Source organism: Dicentrarchus labrax, unplaced genomic scaffold (genome assembly GCF_905237075.1).
Source record: "Dicentrarchus labrax unplaced genomic scaffold, dlabrax2021, whole genome shotgun sequence".
In the NCBI taxonomy this organism is placed as follows: Eukaryota; Metazoa; Chordata; class Actinopteri; family Moronidae; genus Dicentrarchus; species Dicentrarchus labrax.
This window is the reverse complement of record NW_026136720.1, coordinates 13352546-13368847: the sequence shown is the minus strand read 5'-3', so window position 1 is coordinate 13368847 and position 16302 is coordinate 13352546. Positions and strand designations below refer to the sequence as shown.

Here is a 16302-nt window from a genome sequence, read left to right as displayed (position 1 = left end):
CTTTCACTGGATTCTTCCTTTGAGGAGAGAAAGAGAGAAAACTGACAAATGTAAATCAACAAAAAATTGCTTTGTCGCATCTGAGAAGCAAATCGTATGAATATATCTGAATGATTGATTTACAGATTAATTATATTTATCTGAAGTTAACGTTGAACCGAAATTAAAGATGTTTACGTGTTTTTCCACAAAAGCAAAATTTAAACAAAAACAGGTTCTCAGAGTATCTGCAGTGGTTTCATTCTGTCGCTCCTTCCCTCTCTGTCTTTCAGATTATTGAATATTAAGGGTTGATTGAGTCTCTGTGACAGTAAAGGAATTATGAATAGCCATCCGTCTTTGGGTCCTTCATATTTACAGTTGCCTATTTTTTTATTTATTTATCGTCAGGGCTTCATATCGCTATTAATCACAATAGGTATATATGAAGCTCGGGTGTACAAATAATCCATACGGTAAGGTAAAAAGATCTATTTCTAAATTGTGCAGCTTATTGATCGCTCTGTGGATCCAAGATCTCTGTATGTTATTTCATCCAGTAGAGGGCTCTCTACAGTAGGGTGAGAATATTGGTGAACTAGTACAGTCACTTAAATAAAACCAAAACAAAAATATATATTTTATTAGTTTTTTTAAAAAGTATTTAGACTCCTACCCAACAATAATAATCATCATAATAAGCACAATAATCATAATTTTATTATACATTATAATTTTCAGCATTTATAGTAACAAAAAGATAGAATGATTAAACTTTAATTTTTTTCGTAACTGTATTTGAGAGGAAATTCAAACATAATATGATGGATTTACTAGAACAAAACAATAAAACAGAATATCACTGTAGTGTGAGTATAAGCTATATTGACATGGATTAGTTACCATAAACAACACATAGGCTATTGAACCCCACAGACAAATATTAAGGGAATGTGATACCAAAGTAAATAATATCATAAAGTCACACTTGATATCACACAGAAGTCCCTATAATAGTGAGCTAACGGGAAACTGCTTCCACTTAACAAACAGAGATCTGCAGGAAGCGTGCATGCATGGAACAAAAAAATGAAACAAAAAAACTACTCTCACAGCCAGTCCAAGGAGCAAAAAGGAAAAAAAAAGAGAGAGAGGGGAGAGCATGGGTCCAGGAGCAGATTTGCATGCCACCCTCTCCCCGGACCCACAGACGTCCAGGTTTGCAGACGTCACATGGTCGAGGATCTTTGTTTTCTCTCCACCTCTCGGTGGAGGAATACAAGTTTATCACCCAGCCAGAGACGGGACGGTCTCCTCTGCCGCTCCTCTCCTCCATCTATCGGCTTGCACTGGGCTATTTCTCCTGTATGGTGGATATCCTGCTCAACACTTCTTTCTTGGATGATATGGGGGATCATTCAAAAAGTAAGTTATTCCCCTTTATGCTCCTATATTAGCCTACTATTCTGGGGGTTTGGTAGTTTTCTTTAGTTCATATTTATGTCCTAACCGGCGTGTTGTCTCTTGAAGTTGATTATCAATGGCTAGATTCATAACGAAAACTAAGCAACCAAGCAATAGACCTGTCCTCACGAAAACCCGCTATACTATTTACCATAACCTTATATAGGCCTATATTTATATTGTAACTATGGTGATCGTATGACCCATCCAGTAGGTTACTTCATGATATTTTTAGCTCCTGTGTCCTCATCAAATAACTCAGTAATATTCTTGGAAAGACTTGGGCTTCGTGTTTGTTGTGATACGTGAACAACATTTTCTCCTTAAGGTGAAGGGGTGAAGGTGATTTAACAGGGATGTCATGGGGATTAAACGAGCGCACACAGTGTTGCATTAATGCATTCCCCCCCATTCACACAGAGAAGTCGGGAATCGCGATGTGTGTGGGCTGTGGAAGTCAGATACACGACCAGTACATCCTGAGAGTCTCCCCGGACCTGGAGTGGCATGCAGCCTGCCTCAAGTGTGCAGAGTGCAGCCAGTACCTGGACGAGACCTGCACTTGCTTCGTCCGAGACGGAAAGACATACTGTAAAAGAGATTATGCAAGGTAAAAGGAGTTGAACAGAGTTTTCAGAATACTTTCCTAAAAAATTAAGAGGCCATGTGTTTGGCTGTTGAAAAGAAAGTGGCTGTAAAAAGAGAGCAACTGAGATGAAATTATTGTCCCATAATGATATTGTCTATTTCAGTGGTAAATGTGCAAGGGTTTACACTGAATCAGATTTGTGTCGCAGGCTTTAAGTTGTTTTTATTCCTTTTCCCTGTGATCATTATATCAGTTCACAGCTTTTTATTGTGCTTCTTTTGATTGGAACATGGACCGAGATCAACATCAGTTTAATTCAACAACTTTTAGGGCCGCTGCATGAGACCAACACGTCTCCGTGCTCCTTTTCAGGTTATTTGGCATCAAATGTGCAAAGTGTAACATGGGCTTCTGCAGCAGCGACCTGGTGATGAGAGCTCGGGACAACGTGTATCACATGGAGTGTTTTCGGTGCTCGGTTTGCAGCCGACACCTCCTGCCTGGGGACGAGTTCTCCCTGCGGGACGACGAGCTGCTGTGTCGGGCGGATCACGGCTTGCTGGTGGAGCGGGCGTCTGCGGGGAGCCCGCTCAGCCCGGGGAACATTCATACCAGACCGCTGCACATCTCAGGTAGGCAAACTGGCTTATTATGGACCGATAAAAACTGAAATCTAACACAGGACACTAGAAAATGTTGTTATTATCATTATTAGCCTACTATTATTATTATTTTTATTTTATTTTTTTATTATTATTATTATTATTATTATTATTAGTGCTTATTTTTGATGCAAAATTTGTATTTCTTAAGTTTAATTTAATGCTACATTTTCGACTGGAAAGATTTATATTTTGTGTGCATAGAGGCCAAAATGAAAAGGGTTTACTGTTTTGTTCTATAACACTGGAAAATGTCTGGAAAGTTTAAAACCTAATGAGTGTATTGAGCTTTCCAGTATTTGGTAGCCACATTTTTGTAGCCCATAATATTTCCATAACGTGCAGACGGTGATCATAAATCCATAATTGTAGCTTTAATTTCTTAATCTAAGCTGCTATCATTTCTTATAGACTTTTAAACATTTATCTATATTCATTGATCTGCAGTGTCTAATTTATTTTTGTAACTTTTTTCCTCAGACACGGTTTCGGTCCGGCATCCTCCTCATCACCGGAACCACGTCCACAAGCAGTCCGAGAAGACCACTCGGGTCCGGACGGTTCTGAACGAAAAGCAGCTCCACACCCTGCGGACCTGCTACAACGCCAACCCGCGACCGGACGCTCTGATGAAGGAGCAGCTGGTGGAGATGACCGGCCTGAGCCCCAGGGTGATCCGCGTCTGGTTTCAGAACAAGCGCTGCAAAGACAAGAAGAGATCAATCCTGATGAAGCAGCTTCAACAACAGCAACACAGCGACAAAACTGTGAGTTGTTTTTTATAGATGCATGGAAAGAATATTGCAATACTATAGTCTGTTTCTGTTTCACAAGTCCAATGTGTCTAGGGATTATTAGGCTTATTTTCTGCCCCACAAAATATGTGATTCATTCGCCTCTGGTTTTAAAAATAATATGGAAAGCTCTGCAGAAGTCTGTGTGAATGATCAGGTAACCAAATGATGTTCATGCGCAATGCCTTTACTCTATAAAATAAAGAAAGAAATGGCCTAATAACATTAAATAGAGCAACATGAAAATATTTAAATGGCTGATAACATGAGATAAACAACAATTACACTGATAATTTTGAATAGACAGAAAAGAAAATAACACTACGCAACAGTAACAATAATCTTTCCAACACCACTAACTGCTTTGTGTTTCCTTTTATACATATTCATTTGTAATAAATCAGAGAATACTTCTAAATTAAATTAGAGTATGGAATTATTTTTGAATGCAATTACCCAACTATTACAGAATTAGAGTTAGGCTATTTTACAGGTTCATAGACCTTCGTTTATTGTACATTTTCTACAGATCAGTTGTGAGTTAATGGTCATAAAGATTTTTTTGTTGGTTGTCAAGCAAAATTAGTTCCCTAATAATGACCATAAATGCCTTGATTTTATTTTTTTCTGTGCATCACTCACCTTGTATGGAGTCATGTAGTTAAATAGCAATCCTGGAGGGACTTCACCCTATCACTGGCCAATATTTGGGCGAAATATGAGTGGTTTTTTCGTTCCTCCTGCAGAATCTGCAGGGCCTGACAGGCACAGCTCTGGTGGCAGGCAGTCCTATCCGGCACGACAACACCGTGCAAGGGAATCCTGTGGAGGTGCAAACCTACCAGCCACCGTGGAAAACCCTCAGCGACTTCGCCCTGCAGAGCGACCTGGACCAGCCTGCCTTCCAACAGCTGGTAGGATTACATTAAATCAATTATATTAAAAAAAAAGAAAAAATTATAGCCTATCAAAAATAGCAAGATGAGGCTAGTAGGCTTACATTTACAGAGAGAAAGAGAAAGGAACGAGGAGGACGGATTTGTTAAGTTAAGAATAATTCAGAGCATATAAACTGATGGTCTAATCAAGACGTTAGTTTTGTAACAGTGATGATGATGATGATGATGATGGTCTTCATTTAAAAAAATAAAACAACACACAATTGTTCCATCTATGTTAGAGTATCTCAAAACCTAATTTATAAATACATTTCTAATTAAAATAATTTAAATTCATAATCAAATAATATTTAAGCCTTTCATTTTCAAAAGATTCAAGTGCAAACAAGCTGTTTCTGTTTCTCCCATCAGCATAAGTGACTCCCCACGTGGGGTCACTTATGCTGATGGGGTCTCGTGAGATTTTCGAATGATAAAGTGACATGTTTTCATATGTTCCTAATAGATAGCCTAGGGCTTGACAAAAAAAAAAATATATATTTCTACACCCCTTTGGATCCCCCATACTTTTTGTCATAAGCCCATGCGCATGTTGACATCTCTTTAACCGGGTGTCCATGAGAAGCTTTGGCACCCTGAGATACACAGGCTGGTTTTTAAAGATCTCTCTGTGGCCCTCTGACAGGTGTCTTTCTCTGAGTCGGGCTCTCTGGGCAACTCCTCGGGCAGTGATGTGACCTCGCTGTCGTCGCAGTTACCGGACACACCGAACAGTATGGTGCCGAGTCCCATCGACACGTGAAGAGGCCGTCGAGGTCAGCTGGATTCCCCCCCTCCCTCCCCTCTAACCCCCAACCATCCCTACACCAACCCAGCCCCCCCACCCCACCCCAACACCCCCGAGCGCGCACCCACGTCCTCTGGCACGGACGCGCAGAGACCTCAGTTACATCCAATGAAGAAACACGAATAATAAAGGGACCAGGATGGATTATGCTCGAGGATACATTCAGGTCCCGACTGGAGGATTGGAGGTCTGACTATTCCTTTCACGTTTAAGCCTCTAAGCTCACGGTCTTGCTCAAGGACACTCCGGCAGGACACACAGCTGTTGATGGACATTGTGGGCTTCTACTTGCCTTCTACCATGATGCCAATGCCTGAACTGGCCCATGACGTGGTGAATATGTTATGGGAATCGAACACGTGAGCCTGCATTGGACGTCTGAACGTTAATGTTTACAGTATGTTTATCAGGAAACCCACAATAGCTACAAACTGTGTAGATGTGCATGATTTGTAAGTTTCAATATCGACTCTTGTAAATGAATGAAACAGATGAGATGCGCCCTGTTCGCGCTTTCTCCAGAAAATAAGTTATTATTATTTATTATGAGGACAGACATAGCCTATCTTATCAATAAAACAATAGTTCTAACTGATTATTGCATGCAAAATCCATTTTGTTTCGTAAACCTTGCGAGGATTTTTAATTATAGTCGGGGAAAATAAATCAGTTTTAAGGTAGCCTAAATGGAAACGCATCTGCAGCTTATAATGCTTGACACTGTTTTAAGTGGAGGTTAGAGCTGGAGGAGCTCTCTTGTTTACATTATAATAAGGGCTAATTCAGTAAAAAAACAAAACAAAAAAACTAAACAAATAAATACAGAAATATACACGTTTTGGCAATCAGAAATGTTCAATTGCCCGATTATTTTTTGGGGGGGTTTCTTTCTCTGTCAGTAATCTGCAAGCTGCAGTTCACAAAACCCTGAGGTAGAAACACTGCTTATATTTAGGCCTGCTCACTTTCTGAGCCAAACGGATGAGCGCCTGATGGCTGGCATGATTTTATAAACCATTTGGTCCATGTGTGACTGAATCAAACCCAATAGGCCTGTTTAATTCCTCCTCACAGCAAATCTTGCATAATGTTTCGTTCAGTGATTTAACGATAAAATAATATTTAGACAACTGTCATAGTGTCATACCCACCCGAGGCCCATGGTTGCAAGTCTAGACAGAGGACAGGCAGCGGCGGCCGCTTATCTGCATCTGGCATCACCTGTTAAAGGATACACTGAATGGACCCAAAACAAAACGCGCAGCCGCGCAGCGCTAAGGGGACTCCCAGCCTGCGGACGCATCCTGGCGTGTCTTGAGTTTATTTTCATTCCAGTAGGAATCCTGAACGGCAAATAGCCGCTGGACAAGGGAGCATGCAGGTCAAGCCGGGTCTGACACACTACACCTCAACAATTTGTTGGGGAGGATCGGCTTTTATCAGTGAAGGAAATGGGAGTCTCATTGAAATTCAAAATCCTGTCTTTCAGACATGCTGATATAGGCCTACTAAATCTTTAAACTGTGTGCAACAGTAGCGACAATACATGTAAGAAGGAAATGTTAATTAGAAAAAGACTATCTAATGACATTTGATATGCTCACTATCAGAATTTTAAAACAAACGCACATTTTGAATTTGAATGCTGATATTTTAGGATTTTTTTTAATCAAACCTGGTACAGAAGACTTTAAATATACTAAAAATTAAACACTGGCTACCAACTAAAATTAGAGAAACTGGATGAAATCCTTCAGCAGTTTCACACAGAAAAAAAATGCAAAGGGCAGTTTTTTGTCTTTTCCCCAACATGATCTTAGCCTGTAAAATGCTGCCTGAAAAAACTGTATCACTATATTTTGAATATAAACTAACTCATCCATAAAATTCCCAAAATCAGTACAGGGCAGGCACAGAGGAAAGTGGCTTCCTTGAGGCAGCTAGACACACTGGTGGTGTCCAAAAGTAGAATCACAAGTTCTTTAAAATATTTTCTTTTTACATCTGAAACCCTTTTTTCTTCTTGCTGGTGTCAGTTTATGAGGACCAGTGAAGACCAGTACCCATATATTCATGTTTCTTTGAGATTCAGTAACGGAGATTGTTTTCTACAAATTGCATTTGTCCATCAAATCATAGACCAAGGACATCTTTATTATCCAAGTTCATGAGAGTCTAACTGACAAGAGAAGACGCAACACAAAGCCAAACAAGAGTAGAAGTGTTGTTTGTTAAGTCACACTCGTGATATTAATTTAACATTGCAGGTTATACAGAATAAAACTGAAGAACAACAATACAGTCAGTATTTTATTTTATATGATAAAGGCAAATAACTCAATAAATTATATTAATTTGTAGGTGTCTCTTAACAGAGAGAAAAGAAAAGAATATGACGTGAACTTGAAAAATATAACTCTTAACACATATTTGCAATCAAGGCAGGTCATATAACTCATGACTGGCATTCTGTAGACCAAAGAAAACATTCATTCACATTGAAAAATGAGACAAATACAATAAATTAACATAAACAGTATTAATGAAAATGCTTGGCAAATTCAATATTACAGTATCAGTAAATGTTTCAGGTTTAGTCACTGCACTGAAAATGGATCCATTTCTATCTACAACAGAAACACAAAGAGAAACAAATGGCTTGTTTAGACATTAAATGGAATAGTTGTGCATGTGTTCTAAGTAACTGCAATGTACAAACAAGACATTTTGTGCAAATTCCTCATAAACATCAATCAGATTTCCAAGAAATCAAAACAGATGCACAAAAACCGGATAAGGCTTCACAATCTTTAAATTTGACAAAGTCTGAAGATCATATTAACTCTTGTGCAGACTTTAAGTCAGGAAAAAAAAGACAAAGAAAAAGACAAACACATCCAAAAACAACTCCACATATCAGTCTCTTTTGCAGTGTTTATACTGTGCTTATCCATTCAGGACACTGTGCAACTCCATCACTCTTCCTGTTTCTTGAGAAAGAACTGCAGCGCTGAGTCCCACTGATCTCTCGGAAAGCGGTTAGACAACTCGCAGTAATCAAGTGGCTGGGAAACTTTGCACAGACAGAAAAGAACAACTGCATTTTACTGGGTGTCCAGCAGGAATCCTTAATAATACGTTTAAAACTGGAAAAAAAAAATCTAAATTTCACCAAAACATGTGCAGAGATAAATTCTTTACAGCGAAAAATTGTTAACGTCTCAATATCAAATACAATAAAAATATTACTGGAATTAATTGTTCAGAGAACCTACATTTAAAAAATAGCTGTTAACAAATTTTTTAAACCATTAAAACATCTTCATAGAATTAAAAATATGAAATCAATACAATCAAACTATTTTCTGTTATGCATTTGATACAGGTATCAGAATAACTTACCTGCTTGCTTTGTTTTGTTGTCTGAATCTTTCTCATTTGCGGCACAGTCCTAGAGGAAGTAATAACAGGCATTAATGCCAACTGTAACAGTATACTGCAGGTACTAACTAGTAGTGCTGTGTGAGTACAATCCTATCCTATCTAATCTAAGATTAATGAATCCTTCCAGCCAAAAAAAAATAAACCCATAAAATTTAAATCTGCTACATTTCATTGTAAATTACGGATCATACTAAATGTGTTTAACATAACAGGTGATAAAGAACCATCCTGGATCAAATTCTTAGCACTACTACACTCTGAGGAATGTTCTTGAGGTTAACTCAACAATGAGGGCAGCGGGGCAAGACACCATGCATTATTGCTTTGTTTGAAAGAAATGACAATAGCTTGTCTCCCTTTGAATGGAAGTTAATCGGTGTCTAAACAGTGGTGGTTGCAGAGTGGTGTGGGGAGGGTTGTCAAGAGGAAGATGAAGGAGACAAGCTGTTTACTGGGAGGTGAACCAGTGGCAGGTAAATCCACTGTGAAGGAAGCCATTTATCTTTGTAAAGGCCTTCCTGTTACAGATTCACCGGGGCCCAGATGAGCAATTGTTTACCAGCCGACGCAGAGGAAGAGGTTTCCTTTTGATGTGAAACGAATTTAGTGATTGGATATTTTAGATGCATGAAACTCTCAACTCCAAAAAATATGTTTTTTCGTATGTTTTTTTCAAATAGATTTTTAATACATTTTACACATTGGAGAGAGTCACACCTCTTTTTATATTTGTTTTTTGATGCAGACATTTTTGTTTGGCTTGGATATATATATACATATAAGGGGGAGAGAGAGGGAATGACATCACAGCAAAGGGCCACAGGTCGGATTCAAACCCTGGCTGCTGCAGCAGAGACAACAATCTATTCATGTGCATATATATATACTGTATATGGGACCTCATGTTTCTATATTTACCTGGATGAATGTAGCCAGCAGTACACAGCTCATCTCCTGCTGCAGGATGACCTTGTTTTGGGAGTTGTTGTAGCTGGCCGAGATGAGGGAGGGGAAGAGCACTCTGATGAGGCGCGGGTGGCTGAAATACTGGAAGGGCAGCTGACACAGTTTCTGCAGCACGCTGGGCTGGCGGCCAGACTGCACTATCACCTGGAACACACACAGGGAGCAGGGCCAGTCAGTCACTAAGCCAGTCAGTGGCACTGCTGGTTGTAAATCACCGCCCCTGTGCCCCTCCCACATGTAAATCTGCCACTAAAACAACACACAAACAGCCATTAGGAGGAGACCTGTGGGGCACAGCCTCCCACCACGCAATTATGGGCTATAAAACAAGATGATGGGATGTTTTGTTCTTCCTTTGTACCAACGGTAATAGCAGCGCTGCTGTAACATAAGAGGGAAAAGAGAAATGTGACCTGATGTCATAATCAGCGGTTAAAACTTCACTTTCAAGTTTTGTGTTAAGCTCTTTAAGCAAACGCTGAAGCACAGAACCAGTGCAAATGTTTGTTACCGCCCTGTAGGAGTGAAGCTTGAGAGGGTTGAGAGGGCATTCATAGTGCAACAGGGGTATGAAGGGGTGGGGTGGCTGGTGGCGGGTGAAAGGCAGGGTGAAAGGCAGGGTGAGCAAACCTCCACCGACAGTGTGGCCACCCCCACTTTAAGAAATGAGCAATAACATTAATGGTATTTTCACCCCACCAACATCCTGCTCTCCATCACAGCCCGTCAATCACACGCTCTCACATCCGGGCCACCGGTATTGCAACCAAATCACTTCTAGCCTCATTTGATTAGAAGGGGACTGCTGTAAAGGAAGGGGTCTCAGCCTAATGCTCTGGTCATCTCCCCTGAGCCTGGGAAGACCATCAGCACCCCTCTGAGAGCCACAGGGTCAGCATGCTAAATCTTGTCTGAAAGAAAGCTGCACTGCTTTACAGGAACAGACTACAGGACTCCGGGGCTCAATGACAATGGAAACCAGAAGGGCAAGGTGAGGTCCCCAAGTCACAGTGACATAAATTCACGAGATTAACAAGATTTTAAAAATACACTCTCTAATACTCTTCCATTGGCTTCTCCTTTGATAATGCACTCCAAGTTTGAGCAGCAGGATAAACAAAGTGATAATTCATCGCTTTTATCAGTTCAAGGTGAAGCTTCTCAGAGCTGTCGTCTACAGCGGCGTTCAAAGGGACACAAAACAGTTCCATTTTCTACTGTTATTTGTTTAAAGAAACTATATGGGCAGGTCAAACGATCTAAACTTTAAAGCATCACAAATATTTAAAAATGTGAAGAGCCCTGAATTTGTTTACTTGAAATGTAAGTGTTAATAATTTTTGTAAGCTGGAAGAACACATCATTTCTGCTATGGCATGTTTTATGGAGTGCAATATTGAATTAAATAATTGAACACATTACAGGTTGCAATAGATATGTGTGCATAGCAGTGGAAGAACAAAATCCCCAAAGTTTCACTGACTCAATAAGTGTTTTTCACAAAAGGAATGTGGAACTCTGTGGACAAATACATCCAGTGAAGGAAGGGGGGGAAAAAAAGGCAAGCTCTGGTTGTTTTCAAAAGTAGAGCTGCTTATTTTCAGTGCATGTAGTTTTAGCATTTTCATGCTACTAGGCACTAAATCCTACATCATCATATTTATCTTCTATTGCAACACTGCCCAAAGACAAACTGGCAATGGGGATGGAGGGTCATAAATTCATGCAGCTGAACTCATTAGAAAGCCAAAACCATGATTCTGCAAAAGCTAAAGAATTCATTTTTGCGTTTTAATCCATAACTTTATAGTTGAGCTATTATAATTTAACACCACAGCAAGTGTTGGATGTTTAAACTAGGGCTCTGAGAAGATCCAACCCACAAATCACCCAACAATCTCATAATCCTTCACTACGCACAGTTCCATCTTTAGCTGCCTAAACAAATTGTCCACCCTCAAGTGCCTGACGCAGAAAGACATAAAACAAAGCCTGGTGGCAGCAAGCGTCTGGAGGTAACAAAGGAACCTTGCCAACTTTCCACACCTCTACCAGGTGAAGAGCAACACCAGAACCCAAAATGATTTCCAACTAGAGATTTTGCCGTAGCGTTACCTCTGTAGTATCTGCAGCTCACAGCCTGACATCATAAAACTAACAACAAGCATCTGAACCCATGCATCTGGCCCACATATAACGCAGACCCTGTAAAAACTCAAGTGTCTTGGCTGCTCTGTTCTTTCTTAAGTTCAGAGACCTGGCATTTTCAAATGGTGCCGGGTTTTATGACACTTCCATTACATAACTTCCTCACTGTCCACAATGACAACAAAGAGTGTGTAAAGTTAATGTTCTGAAACGCAAACAAATCCTGGGAAAAGCCCAACTGCTGAAGTAGAAACCCAAGTTAAAACAGTTTTAAGAACAGAGAGGAAAACGAAGAGAAAGCACAGTAAAGCATAACTCTCAAATAGCATAATTAGCCCGTATGCACAATGCTACAGCAGTGCTGGCCGAGGCAAAGAAATGGTATTCATTTCTTACTGCGCAAATCTAATTATAAATGTTTAGAGTGATGATCTTGAATGTGTATAGGACTCTCCATTCATCGCAGTGTCTAGACAGCCTGAACACCTCAGGAGGAACCAGTGTCAGAGCAGGGCCATATATCTGACGCTTGAATCCACAATATAAACCAGATCCATCAGAGTGGAACTGTCTTACTGATAAGGCGAGCAGCGCAGCAGACACCACAGACCAAAATAAGTCAAATAACTGTTTAGTGCTTCTTTTCAACATTTATGATGGCTTACTGAGACGAGCACAGGACGCTGTGTGAATTGCTTTTGGACAATTGGATGCCAGCGACGCGGACATTGACAAAGACACACCAACTTGACTTTTAAGGTAATTGTCAGTTGTTTTAAAATCCCATAAAAAAAAAGCTGCTGTTTATACAATAAAGCTTAATAACTCTTTATTTATCTCTATGAGCTGACGCTGTCATTCCATCGCAGATCCTACTTGCTGATAATTCTGCTCTAAAACTAACCTGACGACAGTGTTACAGACAAATGGAAACTCCTCACTGAAAGGTTTGCAGGGATAAAAATGTCCTCAGCTTCACTTAAAGTCAGTTGGACCTGCATTCACCCTTAAAGCAGAGTGTAAATCATCTACCGAGCAAACAATAAGGCCCTCTCCTGCCAGTCACTGGAGAGTGTGTCTGTCTGCGTTTCTCTGCCTCTGTTTACTCTGCTGGGTGATACAGAGTGTGCATTCCCCGGTGTTGGCTCCCTATGGTCTGCACGAGCTGCACTTACCCTGCAGGCAGTGAGGGCCTGGTTGTCTTGGCAGTAATGGACTGCTGAAGGGAGCGTTTCGACATCAGGTTAACAGGAATTACAAGCCTAAAACTTGGCTTGGGCCTGCGGGGCAGAGGAAACGCCCTCGTAGAGAATGGGAAGAAGAGGAATGACCCCACAGATAAGGTTGAGCTCTGGAGATGTGTGTGGGATGTTCAGTGTAGAGACGATCTATAGCTCATGTAATGCTTACTGGTATAAAGAAAACAGTTCAGGAAATATAAGCACAGGGGAGTCAGGTAATCTCAGAGCCAGTGCAGGGAAAACGATCCCATTACATTTTTATAAAACGTCCGTACGCTGACTGACATTAGACCTGCTTCTGTGTGTATTTGTGTGTTACGGGGGCAACAGCGTTTGTGTGCGGTGCTCACTCTGCTTTGCGTGTGGCCATTTTCCATGTACTCACAAAGAAAAAGCTACGTTTTCTTAAGATTTCCACACTCTCAAATTGCCTGTGTCTTTCTAAAAAGGAAGCAGGACTCAGGTGGGTTAACATGTCAACAGTTTACAATTACAGTCTCGTCAGCTCAAAGATTTAACAGATCATCACCATGGATGATTCACAAATGAATCACTGTATTTAAAGACAAGAAGATTACCGGGACATACCTCTTCTGGATAAAAGGAAGAACAGTTACATGTCGGTTACAAAATAGGTGTCATTTGTTCTGCTTTTTTTGTCAAAAGGTCTCTATGGACGCAACCAACAGACAATGAAACATATGGCTACATGGCTCGGTGGCCCCCATGAGCAGATACACACTTGAAAAACACACAAGCCTACATATGTCACTCTCCCGATGGCTTTTGTGTGACAAGGTGAATTATTCATGCCCCTAGAGCAGAGGGAATACATCACTACGTATAGTGCTGCTTCAAAGTTCTGCTTTTTATGAGCAGCCTTATTTCTCAAGCATATATATAAACAAAAGCTGGTGTGCCGACAGTGAATCAGCAGTCTCTGCGACCGCACAGGCCTCGGGTCGGGCCGCTTTTGTGTTCTGCCAATGCTTACATTAGCTTGAGAAAAGCTCAAGCTGCTCTAAATATTCTCCTTAACGCCATCCATCTTGGTGCGGAACTGAATGGACGCATTCCAGGAACTGGACTACTGGCAAAGATCAACTGCGTGGAGGTTGTGTGGGATCTTGTTTCCCGACAATCTATACTTAAATACGATTTTTTAAAACTAAATCCTTAACCCGAAAGCAAGGTAAGGGGATTTTTTTGGGGTTGCTTTTTCACATTACTTGGATAATATTGGAATTACCCAGGCTGTGGAGGAATGACAAATTTTGCTTCAAATTAGCAACATGCAAATGTTTTTTTTTTCTCTCTCCTCCAAATACAGTCAAGCTCTGTTAACGCTGATGTGGGTGTACAAAGATGAATCATCTGTCACCTATTTAATTTAATCATCAGTCCTCATTCAATTATTCAATATAATATGCAAATTGGATCTACAATGACCAAGAAATGCTAATTCTGTACATCAGAATAATTAAATTGGATATGAGCTGAGAGGACAGGAAAGTGCCATAGACTGGAGGAAGATCCTTTAAATTAGAAATAAAAAATCTGGTAAATTAGAATCAGTAATCAGCCTATAAATTGTGGCGATGGGGGTTGACTGCGACCGCGCGTACGTAAATGACATATGAGAGGTCTGAAGCTGTGGCTTCTGCCTGTGTGGGTCAGGCTTAATATAATCAAAGCCCAGCCAACTGTAGCATGGCTAATCAGAGGCCTGGTAGACGGGCCACGCATGACAGCCAATTACACAGCAGCAAGGTCTGCTCCATCACATCCTGCTCACTCCCATAGAGCCCCCTAAGTAGTTGTCACACCGAAGCCAGCACGCTGCTCTGCTTTACCAGGAGGGAACAATGGGTCACTCTGCGGGACAATAGACGACACACAGACCAAAAGCAGGAAGGTGCCAAGGCATGAATCTTTAAACAGGTGCTTTTTGTTACAATTAAAAAACTACACCCTTTTTCTGACAAATAATACATGAACACAACAATAGTAAGATGATATTACCCGGCTCTTCTAACTCAGTCGATACAACTGAGAGCATTAAATGTAACTTGTGCTGAAACAATTAAACTATTAGGAGATTGACAGACAGGATATCGATTACAATTTTAGCAGTTGGTTAATTGTGTTAAGTAGCTCTGACACAATAATTAGATTAATGAATTACTTCGTAGACAGAAAGTTAATTGGAAACTCTTCAATTGTTTTAGTAATTTTTGCCATGTAAAAAGTACAAACAGTATCTGATTCCAGATTTTCAAATTATGAGGATATGATGCTCGTCTTTTCTGTATATGATAGTAAACTGAATATCTCTGGGTTTAAATCAGTTATGGGGAATTAAAATTGACATTTTCCACAGTTTCCAAGCATTTCGTGGACAAAATGTAAGAAAATAGCAGCCTATATGTTAAAGTCATTTATCAAGTGAAAACGCTGTTTTTTTTTTACAGTACTTTTCAATTTAATTAATTTTTTTAAATCAAAAAAGACAAATTAATTAATTAATTAGTATTAAGATGGGAATTTGTCACAACCTTTTATATTTTACATACTGATTAATTTAACAATTAACCGACAAAACTGATTAATAACAAAAGCAATTGTAAGTTTCAGCTTTAACTATAACAAAATGATGTCTCAATGTTAACAATGGTTTGGTTTTGTTAAAGTTAAAAATCTTGAATTGCCTTGTGTGCAGTGAGTGCAGGTTCAAGCTGGGTTACCTGGTTGTCTGGGTGGTTAACGGTAAAGTATCCCACACAGATGATGACCTTGTGCAGCAGCTCTTCAGAGGAATGCTGGGTACAGTACCAGAGCAGGGAGCTGACAATGTGTCGGAAAGCTAGAGACAGGCCCTCAGCTCCTAGAACAGTCTGACAGGTCAAAGACAAAACATGTTAGTATGTTTTACAGTAAATTAAGCATAAATTGTCTATAATTGTGACTACAAAGAGCTCAATACAATAACAACACAAAGTAATAAAGCATTCTATGTTTCGCTGGTGGGAACATACATGGTCTCAGAGTATAAGCAACTAAAGCGCGGTCGCACCATAAAACACCACAATCCCGTTCAGAAATGAGATGCAACGAGCAGCTCAGAGACAGTATTTATTAAACATGTCAGTGTGACCGAGCACCATAAGACCATCACTATTCCAGTGGAAGTTTGGGTGTGTTAGTATTGTGACATCTACCGACATAATACCTAAGAAGCTAAAGGCTGTTTACTGGCCACATAATGTATG

At 40.1% G+C, this 16302-nt stretch overlaps 2 protein-coding genes across 4 annotated transcripts in view; one reads left to right on the top strand and one right to left on the bottom strand.

Moving 5' to 3' along the window:
* Positions 1-1014: 1014 nt before the first annotated feature.
* On the top strand, positions 1015-5829 carry isl2a (ISL LIM homeobox 2a). The gene is given in 8 exon segments (XM_051381146.1): positions 1015-1283; positions 1286-1324; positions 1327-1404; positions 1864-2053; positions 2405-2664; positions 3175-3461; positions 4235-4402; positions 5073-5829. Coding segments are annotated over 8 exon segments (1281 nt in total). The 5' UTR covers positions 1015-1141; the 3' UTR covers positions 5190-5829.
* A 1538-nt stretch (positions 5830-7367) lies between these two features.
* Positions 7368-16302, bottom strand: part of scaper (S-phase cyclin A-associated protein in the ER) — a 58327-nt gene continuing 49392 nt past the window's right edge. For all 3 annotated transcript variants that reach the window (XM_051381143.1, XM_051381145.1, XM_051381144.1), the window contains 4 exons: positions 15778-15927; positions 9597-9788; positions 8637-8685; positions 7368-8307 (listed from right to left, as the gene is read on the bottom strand). In XM_051381143.1, coding sequence (XP_051237103.1) covers positions 8210-8307; positions 8637-8685; positions 9597-9788; positions 15778-15927 — 489 coding nt within the window. In that variant the 3' untranslated portion in view covers positions 7368-8209. The remainder of the gene's footprint in view (positions 8308-8636; positions 8686-9596; positions 9789-15777; positions 15928-16302) is intronic.